The sequence below is a fragment of the Protomyctophum bolini genome, assembly GCF_963924005.1.
Source record: "Protomyctophum bolini genome assembly, chromosome: 2".
NCBI classification, from domain to species: Eukaryota; Metazoa; Chordata; class Actinopteri; order Myctophiformes; family Myctophidae; genus Protomyctophum; species Protomyctophum bolini.
In genome coordinates, this window is record NC_137863.1 from 31064360 (window position 1) to 31076911 (window position 12552).

The window sequence follows — 12552 nt, forward strand, 5'->3', positions numbered from 1 at the left end:
ACAATATTTTTTGATGGCGTTTGATTTGTTGTTGGCATTTTTCCAATCCAACATGCTTTAAAACGAACCTATGGTAAGACCAAAGTACAAGGCGATTATAAAATCCAATAAAATGGTGTCGGTAGTCTAGACTCAATTTGGAGTCACTCAAGGTAGCCAAAGTAAAACATTCTCCAGACCAATGGTTCTCAACATGGGCACTCCCTAAATGATTAATAGAGTAAGACTTTGAATATTGCCTGAATGGAACCAAATGGACCCTAACTGTTCCATTTTTATACAATTACGGTATGTTAAACAGCGGATGTCCGCATGTGGATCAGGGTGGTTCCCAGAGGGGGGTCTGCAATTGAACTTTCATGTCTCTGGGACTCGACAACATCCCAACCAATGGGAAAGGGTCGTGCCTCTTTTCTCGCATGCTTAAGTGCTATATAAATACATGTGTTCTCTCAAGTTGACTCGTTAGTTGAGCTCGACTTCTTCACACCGGGCAGTGGGCACCAGAGGAGGAGAAGCAGCTCCACAGTCTGGGACATCACACATCATTATGGCACCAAAGAAAGTCTGCGTCATCGGCTCTGGTAACTGGTGAGCGATTTTAGACTGAATAAGTAAAACTAAGCAGCACAACAACTTGCCTGTAGGTAGGCTGAAAATGTGAAACAATACTTTTTAAAAGATGCATTTGTAAAGCTTGCCATTGTTGCGTAGCCTATTGCAGCTTGCTTTGAAGTTTGAGTGAATGTTGTTGTTTGAGTTGTCATTTAACAGCTGGGAATGATCATCTGTCCCTGAGGCCCGACCCTCTGACTCGCACACCCAGGATTTGATGTCAGACATAGGCTACAGCTTTGCCAAATCATTCCAAATGTCTTTGACTTTAACAGCCGCTGTTGCCAAATAACAGTGGTATTGTAATGAATCTTCATGCGCTATCGCCGTTTGTCCTTAACTTTGGCTGCTTTCCCCACTATCTTTAATTAAAAGTTTCCTATAATAATGGAAGTAGCCTTCCCTGTAATAATTTAATCGTTTGCTAAATGTATACGCGCCATCTCAAAGTCCATTTAGGCAACTTTTTCAGAATAGCCTACCCCCCTGAACCCATCTGGTCTTATCTACATACCGATCACCAGAATTGTCAATAATAACGTCCACTTGTCCAATGTCCAGGGGCTCTGCTATTGCCAAGATTGTTGGTGCCAATGCAGCAAAGTATGACAGCTTTGAAACGACGGTGTCCATGTGGGTGTTTGAGGAGATGGTTAATGACCGTAAACTCTCAGAAATCATCAACACAGACCATGAAAATGTAAAGTACCTGCCTGGTCACAAACTGCCCCCCAATGTGGTAAGTAGCACCGCCCACATGTTGTTCATTCAGCACAATGCACGTGGTTGGAGGCTTTAGGCTATAGGCCTATGTAGTTAAATTAAAGTTGGAAAATCATCTGCAAAATAATTTTTTGAAATGAAAATATTCAGAAGCATCTTATTATGCGGCTGCTAGTATGTACAGCTAGTATAGACATCATGGGGTGGGGGTGGGGGGGGTCCCAATATTACTAAACCCGGGTGAAATACACCCAAACACCTGCCTGTAGAAAGACTAAGGCCTGACTCACACCTTCACAACAGATTGATGTATAGCTAATGTATGAGACTTATTTACTGATGCAAGCTCACAATGCATTTCCAATGGGAGTCACATGGTTTGACACATTTGTGTTGTATGAGGGGGTGGGGGGCTTGCATCAGTAAACAAGTCTCATGCATCAGCTATACATCAATCTGTTGTGACCGTGTGAGTCAGGCCTAGGGCTGTGGACAGGGAAACAAACCTACCTTCTATGATGTCACTGAGCATCATGAAGGTAGGCTGAAAGACCCACCCACCTCAGACATTATGAAAATCACATAAACATAAATGTCTGGGTGAAAATCACCCGGATTTAGTGAATAATATTTTGAAAACATCCTCCATCAGCTGGCTGTCCCAGACTTGGCTGAGGCTGCGAAGGGAGCCGACATCCTCATCTTTGTGGTCCCTCACCAGTTCATCCTGAGAGTTTGTGACACCATCAAAGACGTCATTAAGAAGGAGTCCGTTGGCATGTCTCTCATCAAGGTACGGTAGATTCTTTGCAGTGTTGAAAACATCTGAAGAAAGGCGTGGAGAGATTTGTCCTAGATGGGCCAGCCTTCTCTCACCAGAAAGATAGAAGACGTCATTAAAAAGACATCAACATAGACTTTGAAAGCTGAAAGTGTCCCAGTGCAACACGTTAAAAATGTGTAGATATTTCCACTATTTTTGATGACATGCCCAAAATAGAAAGGCCAGGTTGAAGGTGGTTCATTAAAGTATAGTTGCAGACAAGAAAATGTGTATAAATGTGTGTCAAATGATTGAGATGCATTCAGTGTTGCATTAATTAATCACAAAAAAGACAAAAACAATAATGTTGTATAAAACATGCATAAAATAACATAAATTAATGAGGTTAAATGTGAATACCCCTGGTATAAAGCATGTTTAAAATAGGGTGTAAGGCCATGATAGATGTGTGTGTGTGTGTGTGTGTGTGTGTGTGTGTGCGCGTGTGTGTGCCCCTGCCAGGGTGTGGATGAGGGTCCAGAAGGGCTGAAGCTGATCTCAGACGTCATTCGTGAGAAGCTGGGCATCACTATGACCGTTCTTATGGGAGCCAACATCGCCAATGAGGTTGCTGATGAGAAGTTCTGTGAAACAACTATCGGTAAGTAGCCTGGACTTGACAGTTTTTCACAAAAGATAAAACTTCATAATATGCATATCAATCATATTGTTGTGTATACACACTTATAGTACTTAATATTTCAACTGTTCGTTATTTAAATTGTTCTGTATGAAAGTGGATGTCTTGACTCAGTCCTGTGTAGACTGAGTCGATATATACTATGCTATACTGGGTGTGTACTAGTGCTACCGTAATTGTCCAAAAATTGGATTCGGATATTCGTTTTAAAAACCCACGTGGATTCGAGCAATTCGAGCCATTCGGATTTCGGATTTCAATTCGAGCCATTCAGATTTATTAGTGTGATTGCCCTGAGGGCAATCATACTATTGTTTTACTGCTCTGTTTATTTTGACGCATTATAGTATAATGCGTCAAAATAACTGTGGGAGGTATAATGATTATACCTCCCACAGTTTTTGTCGCACGCACTCGAGCCATATGTCAAAACGACGGGCTACATCGGGAATCGTGTGCTTGTATTTTGCTAAGACATTTGTTGGATAATTTAATTGATATGAATTAATTAGAACTTCCACATAGACATGAATGGGAAAATGCAAAAACTCACTTTCAAGTATTTTTTCCTCTGAGACCGTAAGGGCTATACTTACAAGACTTGGAGGAGAGATTCATAATAATTACTAAAATTAATTACCTTAGAAGTATACCGGTCGGCCTCATGGTGGCGCTATAAGAGCCAACTTTACGTTTTTACGTCGCTTACCCATGGCACCATCTCGCGAAAACGAATAATAATAATAACTAAAAAATATGTTTTATTATTATTTTTAATTCAAACCTTAATTTTATATATTTGGTTATTCATTAATTTTTTTGATTCGAAAATATATTCGGATATAGAATATTCGTTGGCAGCACTAGTGTGTACAGAACAATATAAGTACTATATTATAATATATACTAAGGTAATAATGATATACCATGCAGGGTGCAAAGACAAAGTAAACGGGCCCATATTGAAGGAGCTGATGCAGACCACAAACTTCCGTGTGACTGTGGTGGAAGAGGCTGATGTTGTGGAGATCTGTGGAGCTCTCAAGGTCAGCATTTCGTATGCCATACTCAGGCGGCAGTGGGATTATGGTCACTCATGTTGTACACATTCATAACTTACTACGTAAATAGATTAAATAAACACGACTGCCACTATTAACAGACCATAAGATTGTTCATTAAGATTTTTGTGATTACCTTGACATAGTGCTTTCTAAATCCTTTCAAGGAAATGGATAGATGAGGTATCAAAGGCATCAGTGAGGTATAGATAATGGAATAGAGAATGAATAATAGGGGGGATACATAATCACAGTGTCAACGTTGGTTATCGTCATTCGTTTGACAATATGTTTGGAGAGAGTCTTACACCATGAATGCAGATTCTACACAAACGAGAAAACAAATCATTAATGCATTGCTATACTTTCAGAAAGCACAATACAGCCCCAACCAACCAAGCCTTTATTGTTACTGCAGAACATTGTAGCAGTGGGGGCCGGTTTCTGTGATGGCCTTGGATTTGGGGATAACACCAAGGCTGCAGTCATTCGTCTTGGCCTAATGGAGATGATCGCCTTTGCCAAATTCTTCTGCACAAAGGGCTCTGTGTCCCCTTCCACTTTCCTGGAGAGCTGCGGCATCGCCGACCTCATCACAACCTGTTACGGTGGACGCAACCGCAAGATCGGTGAAGCTTTCGCCAAAACGGGAAAAGTATGACAAAAATAATGGATATAGACGTACAGTAGTATTCTTACTATCTCTCTATTCCATCTTTTGTTTCTCCTAAGATCAGTGTTGATTTCGTCAACTAAAACTAAGACGAAAAATGTTCGTCGGCTACCTTTTTCCACTGACGGAATCTATTGGAAACTAAATTAAAACTAAGACGATTTCGTCAACAATTAAAAACTAGACTAAAATGTTAGGAAGGGATTAGTCAGCATTTCGTATGCCATACAAAATTATAGCAGAGATCCAGTATGTCATTTTACAATTGGTTGCATGCTGAAAATAGCAGATCTACAAGCTCACAATGCGTCACAGTGCGACACATTGTGAGCTTGTAGATCGGCTATTTTGTATTTTGTAAAACCAGTTATTACGACGGCATCAAAGCCCGCCAAAATACATTTTAGTCAACTAAATCAACTGTAGAGTTAGTCGACTAAAATCTTATATTTAGTCGACTAAAACTAGACTAACACTAAGACATTCCAGGTGACTAAAATTTTACTAAAAAACTATTCAAGAGACTATGACTAAAACTAAAATGAATGTGTCTCCAAAGACATACATGGACCATTTGCAATTTAATATCACAACAGTTTTATTTTTGCACCATTCCTTTGTTCAGTCCATTGAGGATTTGGAGAAGGAGATGCTCAACGGTCAGAAGCTTCAGGGTCCAGCCACTGCCGCTGAAGTCAACCACATCCTCAAACACAAAAACATGGTGGAGAAGTAAGTAGAGCACGTCCAATGCCAGATGTTTGGATCCGATGCCAATCATGATTTTGGATGATTACCGATTTGTTTTTTTTATACTGTTATTTTGTCAAAAAGTGTATAATTTGATTAAAGTTTCTATTTGAGAAAAAATTATTTCGGAGGAATTTCCGGAACATAGGGTTTTAACAACTCTGACCATGAAGAGCTTAACAATAAATTCTTAAAGCCAGTGTAGGATCGGGGTTACATTCTCCATCTTTCACCTATCCAGGTTCCCACTGTTTAATGAGGTGTACCAGATCTGCTTCAATGGCCATCCAGTCACAGAGTTCATCCACTGTTTGCAGAACCACCCGGAACACATGTAATGGACTGACTCACTAACGTAAACGGACTGAGTGATGGCTGCCTTAAATGGACGTGTCCACTAAAACAAGCCCAGGGGATTACTAGAGGAATGGGTTAAATGATGATTGCGCCGCATCTAACTCTTCTTCTGTCGTACTTAAGCTGTGAGGACCTCTTAAGCAGAGTCGCGTCAATGACCCTCCATTGTTACTGTACCGGAGAAAGCATAACTTCACTCTTTGATGCAGATTTCAAATACACTGTGTGTGGCTTTTTTGTTATTTACAGTTCTGTACTTTTTGGTATCAAGTCAAAAGTTAACAGAAAGGTATTATTTTTTCCCTGGAGTGGCAACGTTGACTGGCTTCAGGGTGTAAAAGCTCCACATCATTTTGACCTTTGCAGTTGTGTAATGATATGTTAAACAAATAACAGTCAGTCATTGCTTGGGGAGGTTGCTCACTTAACGTAATAAGATCTTTTGGAATAAACTTAGAACTTAAAATGTTTACAACTATGGTTTTGGTCTGTTCCTTGTTCTGTATTCAGTGTTGATTGGACTCATGAGCAGACAGAATTCTGGTGCTACATAGCAGAGGATGTTCTCAACAACTGTCAACACATGCAAGATCAGCCCTGGCCACACTGTAACTTGACCTAAGCTGAACTGGTCTGCCACTCTAAACTCTTCACCTTTACCATTTCCTAGAGTATCTACGGCAACCTTTCTCTTCTAAGGGCACATCTTGTCTCGCTCAGTCAGGGTGCTTAGAAGTGATGGGCTAGAGACCGCTGATACATTTGGACCATGGTTATGGTAATATTATCGATATGAAACAATGTTTTCTGGTAGTTTAATTTCCCCTAAACAAAAGGTGCTCTTTTTAAACGTATGTCTTGGATAATGTTAGCAGCAGAGGGGGCTATAGTATACGATTGAGACTAGTCTTAAATCGGAGTGGTTATTGTCCGCACCACTGTACAGCCAGTGTGTGCATCAGCATTCATACATGTCCCACATGACCCCATGTGTGCTAAGACAGTGTAACTTACTCTGGGTGAGCTAAATGCCAAAAAGATACTGTGCATAATTGGAGTTGTGGGAGAGCCCATTATGTAAAGAAATACTGTAGTAGTATAAGGTCTGATGACGAGATGAGATAAGATAACAGCCTAACCCTATCGATCACTGCGGGGAGAAAATTCAGCTAGGCGTCATAGCAGCAACGGCAGTAAAATGAAACGGGCAGTAAAATGAAACAGACATCGTCCAAAAACAGTACCATGATCTCATTTAGAACCAAAGGCCTATTCCTGTGTGGGTTCATGCTAATGTTTTTGTATTGCTGACATCACCATTGACTGGTTATGAATGAATAAGCAAACCTACCTCATTTGCTGATTATAACTGGATTCCCTGGCAAAAACTCCGCATAAACTGGATTCCGTGGCTGAAACTCCGCATAGTTATTGAACCAACTGCCCTATTAGACTTCTAATAATAACGTTCTCCAATGGGCAAAGGTGGATCTATAATTAGAGCTGAGTGTAGATTTGTGGGGGACAGGAACAGGCATTAAACCTCTGCAGCTGCCTCGACTGAGATTAATGACATAGATGGGGAGATATGCTCAAAGAATGATTATGGTAATATTTTCATCTGAGGTGATTATATAGTCCTGTGTTTTGGGAGATTTATACTGTGTGTGTGATTGGAAAATTATTAAATTATGAAAATGATATATTTCAGCTACCAAATGTCTACATGGGCTATATTAAATAATAGCCTATGCAGCCTATAATACTTGGCCAAGGGGTAGATTCTGTCTGAGTGTTACTTGTGTAAGACAAGCAAAACAATATAGTGTATCAGCTTTTTTTTCTTCATATTTTTAAGGCTTAGTAGTTGTAATGTTGTCAATGACCACATGGTGGTGCCATCTCCCCGCTCATTGGGATGGCATTTTGGGTCAGCATTAAAAACAATAAAACAAACTGGGAAAAGTATATCAATTGTGTTTGACAAAACGGATGCGTTTGATTACCAGAACTGGTAAATAAAATAAAAATAAAATAGAATAGAATAGAATAAATGATAAAAGGACCCAGACACAGCCCTCCCGAGCGGCTGGGAAAGCCCTACTGGCTAGAATTGGAACTGCAGGCCGGAGAACGCGCACGAACAAAAATGCGGCGCTGCTGCTCGTTTAACACAGAGCGCTCGTTCATGAATCGATTCATGCGCGTTCATGGAGGTTAGCACTTCCGCATTTGGGCCAAGATTTGGGCCATATAGGCGACCTTGATTGGCCATTTTGGCAAGGATTTGGGCAATATGGCTCGATATTGGCAATATCGAGCCACTATGATTGTGCCAAATCAATACAAATCTATATAACTCTACTGGTAAAGCGTTCTTCCGTGCCTCGAAGTCAGTCCACTGACTCCACTCCCTAGTTTATATACCGGTATTAACACTATGGTAGTACCTGTTGCAGCCCCGGTGGCCCAATGGATAAGGCACTGGCCTCCTAAGCCAGGGATTGTGGGTTCGAGTCCCACCCGGGGTAACGGTAGCAGAGTGGCGCAGCGGAAGCGTGCTGGGCCCATAACCCAGAGGTCGATGGATCGAAACCATCCTCTGCTAACACATTTTTCAATTGGAAAAGTGTCTTCCATGTCCTCAGCTCTGGCTGACAACCATTACGAGTTGTTATTTGTATTTATTTATTTTCCAGCAGGGATATGACGTAATCTTCAAAGCGCCCCTCAAAAATGTTTTCTGATTTCAGCGCGTACTCACAACATCAATCTGCTGTCCACTGTCCACATAACATCATGAAATCAGCACGATGGTCAACATTGTGCTGATTTCATGATGCCCGATTGATGGCAAATCCCCCACAATGTAATGTCTGCTGTGAGTAGTCAGTTTGAAGGAAAACACTCATTTGTCAAACATGAGGACCGAGCCGAGGGGGTTTGTAGATGGGTGGATTAATGGATAATACATGGATGGATAGATGAGGGGAGGGCACATGGGGAATTTTGTTTATGCCTCGCTTACATAATTTTATTGCACTTTGGACATTGATGTTTGAAACATTAACCACTAGATGGCAGTGTAATACCATTTAATGTGCCAAACGCAAATGTACACTTGCGTGTGTGCGCGCGCGCATACGTGTGGCTTGTAAATCCACACAGCTGATCCATTCACTCTGACGGACCAATGACCGACGGGCTAGAACCGGATACAGCAGGCGGGGCTTATGATTTAAAATGGAGCCTCACGCGTTGCATAGTGTGTTTGGGGCGTTGCTGCTGAGAGGTAAGATTTGTTTGTGAACCGCATGGTTGTTAATGTTAGCCAACATTACCTCTGTTGTTGTTTAAACATTAGTGTTGTTAGAAGGACTGTTGGTTGTTTATTGTGACTCTAAAAGGACAACAATATGAGGAACGTGTTGGTACTTTTTGAGACACAAACAAACATCTACTGAAGTACTGTGGACAATATTTTGTACTTTTATATTCTATTTGGACACTTTATTTATTTGACAGGGACAAAGCTCATTAATCAACATGTCAGATTTCACATCAATGTAAATGGGCCAGAGTAGAGTTAGCCAAAGCTACATTTCATCTGTAGTTTTGTAGATTTGGATTATTTAAAAAGTATATCCTTTTGGCTACATTGCAATTTACCACTGGGCTACAACCACATGTTGGCTATTTGGAAGTAGTTGATCTACAATCTCACAATGCATTGTGATGCAATGCATTGTGAGATGGTAGATCTGCTATTTTCAGATTTTCTTTCAAACATTTGAAATGGGACATTCTGTGTAATGAGTAGGCTACATTTGGTCATTTTTAAGTACATTTGTATGCCATACCCTTTTACTTTAGTACATAATGGTAACACAAGTTGTAACTGTGGCTCAGACACATTCATAAGATTAAGCTAAACTAAATGTCTCTCTGCTGGATGGAAAACTCAAATGTACAAACTTCTCAGAATTCAAAAGTAGCAGATCTACAAGCTCATTTCTACCATACAGAGCAACTTTATTTCAACTTTAAAGGGCCACTTCACCCCTTTTTCAACCAGTTCTTATATGAATGATTTTTGAGACACTCTTTCCTGGGGTTTTTATGTGTTTTTAGATATTTTAGTATTTCAAAGTGTCCATGGACTCCATGATGTCATGGACACCGGGCTCACTTCCTTCCTGAACTACAATTCCCACAATGCTTTGGTCCACTGCTCCTCCTTGTGGATAGGGGGAGGGCTGTCTTACTGAGACAACATTTAGTCCAGGAAGGAAGTGAGCCAAGTGTCCATGACATCATGGACTCTTTGAAATACTAAAATATCTAAACGCATAAAACCCCCAGGAAAGTGTTTTTTGTCTCAAACATCATTAAAATAAGATCTGGTTGCAAAAGAAAATGCAATAATTTCCTAAAGATGTATTTTCTACAATGTATAAAATCTGGATAAAGAGTAATGTTGGCCTATGTTTGTGTCTTACAGGTTGATCATGTGACCTTGGTGTCATGCGGTGACCTTGGATGCAGTCATCAGGAGATGGCTGGTATTGGTAATAGAGTGTCTACTCGGCTGAGCTGAAACTTATAACGGTGTCAACGAACGCTCCCTGAGATTACGAGGCGTACGGTGCTCGGGACGTATTGTGCCATACAACCTACGCGGCTCTATTAATACCGGCTATCTTCAACCGAGCGACGGAAGGCCCCCCATGGTACGTGAACTTATGAATATGAAGTTTCCTTTTTAGCTTTTAGGCTTCATAAAATAAATGGTTGCACAAGGCAGATTATAGCCCTAGAATGTGTGTAATAATGGTGACACAGCTCTGTCAGTGACTGTTATGACTTCCAAAATGTCATCCTGTAGGCCGACAACTAATTTTCTTTTCCCCTGCCATTTCAGAAAGTGAAGCGGACTGGAGGTGTGAACTCTATGCTGTTGCCACTGCTGGGTGAACTCTATGCTGTTGCCACTGCTGGCTGCTGTTAGCAGTGAAGGTTAGTTAACCGTCTGATTCCTGCTGCTTGTTTAAGTGGGCTACATGCTACCATACCGTAGGTTGTCTTTCGCGCCATGTATAGTTTCACTTAATTTGTGTGTATAATGCCAGTCCACATCACCGTTATGTGATGTTTGTGGAGGCATGTGATTTATTTATCGTTTAACATAATTTACGGGTAAAGTCTGTCCACATCCACATCACATATGTATGTGTCTCCTTTCTCTTCTATTCTTTGGATTTAATAAAGTTATTTATTTTTTGTTGTCATAGTTTTTAATCGCATTTTGCTTTATTTTATTTAAGTAATGTCTGTCTTCTTGCCTATCTATTGCCCTAGTTCTTCACTAGTGTTTTATGTGATGTGGAGGTGTGTGCTTTATGTCTTGTGTCATTATGGTAGCACGTAGCCCCTTAACACTTTGTTTACAGCTTACTATGCTGTAGGTCTGAACTAACAAGAGGAAGCAAATGATGGCCGCTGTGTCATTTGGTTCCTTGGTTGGTGTGTGTGTTTTGTTTAGTGCTGATATTGAAGGTAAGTGAGTGTAGTTTATTATCCTTGACTGTTGGGCAGAAACCTTGTATCTCCATAGTTCAACCTTTAGTAAATTAATTTCGTTACTTGGTCATGCTACAGTGTCACACACAAGTAGCAAATGGCCAATCTCATGAGGCAAAGATAATCCATTATTGAATATTTAACATGTAGTATTCTGTTTTTCTAATCAAACCAGTGAAGTATCAGCAAGAGCTTGTGACTAAATAATAACATTGCAACACAGATTATTATATTAATAATATTGGATCAGTTGTTTTGGTCCATAAAAGTAACCGTTTTGGACGTACAAGGTTTCTACCCAACCTTCATCTTTTCTCTCTTCTATTCTTTGCTTTAATAAAGTAATTTGTTTTTGTGGTCTCAGAGTTTTTAATCGCATTTTGCTTTATTGTAATTTCTTATTTCTTTCTTGCCTATCTATGACACTAGTTTTTCACTAGTGTATGTGTGAGTCTGGTCATGTCTCGCGTACAGTTTCTCATTTGGAGCTGTTTCATGTAATTTACCAGTAAAGCGTCATCACGTCAGTTCACATCAGATATGAACACAGGCCGATATGTGATGTGCATTTATGTGGTTTTTTAAAGGTGATTTTTCACAGCAATTGCGGCTAGCTCGTCATTCACGTCTGTTGGCATTGCGCCATATGAATTGTGTTTATTGCTGTTCATGTTGTGTACTAATGTTCATAATATTGCTGACAAATACTGGGGCGCAAAGAATGCTGCTACCTCGTATAATTTATGTCAATCGTCCACAAATGGCATAAATTGTACAGTCTTGCCCCATGTTTCCTACATGGGACAACTAGATAGAAAAATACTGCGCCACGGAAACCTAAAGGCCAACTGCTTGGGCAGAGACCAAGAAAATCTATTTTGTTCATGTTCATAAAGCGCTCAAAGTGCTTGAAGTGAAAGTGCAGCAGCAAACATCTAGGTCATAAGACCATTGTTCGTGCTATATTATCAGATCTAATTTGTGAGTAAAGCTTCATTACGTAAGCCCACATCACCTATGAACACAGGCCCGGTATGTGATGTGTGTTTATGTCTTGTATCATTTCACATTTGTGAGTAAGGCTTCATCATGTCATCCCAACATCACATAATTAACTTAGGGTTAGGGTAGGGCTAGGTATGTGATGTTGGTTGATGTGATGTATGTCTTATAATGTGCAAGCTTCATCGTGTCAGTTAACATCACATTATGTGGTGTGTATTGATGTGATTTATTTATGCTGCCATTTGCAGCTAAAACTTTGGCATTGACGATGGGCCTATGACCCAAACGTTTTCTGCTGCACTTTTCACTTTTAGCACTTTGCAGC

General features: G+C 40.3%; 1 protein-coding gene across 1 annotated transcript; it reads left to right on the forward strand.

Annotated features, from left to right (window-relative positions):
• The first annotated feature begins 476 nt into the window (after positions 1-476).
• Positions 477-6101, forward strand: gpd1b (glycerol-3-phosphate dehydrogenase 1b). The gene is made up of 8 exons (XM_080784363.1): positions 477-591; positions 1177-1354; positions 1991-2131; positions 2624-2762; positions 3735-3847; positions 4281-4517; positions 5161-5267; positions 5527-6101. The coding sequence occupies exons 1-8, from the start codon at positions 551-553 to the stop codon at positions 5621-5623; spliced, it is 1053 nt and encodes a 350-aa protein (XP_080640489.1). The 5' UTR covers positions 477-550; the 3' UTR covers positions 5624-6101.
• The last annotated feature ends 6451 nt before the right edge of the window (positions 6102-12552 follow it).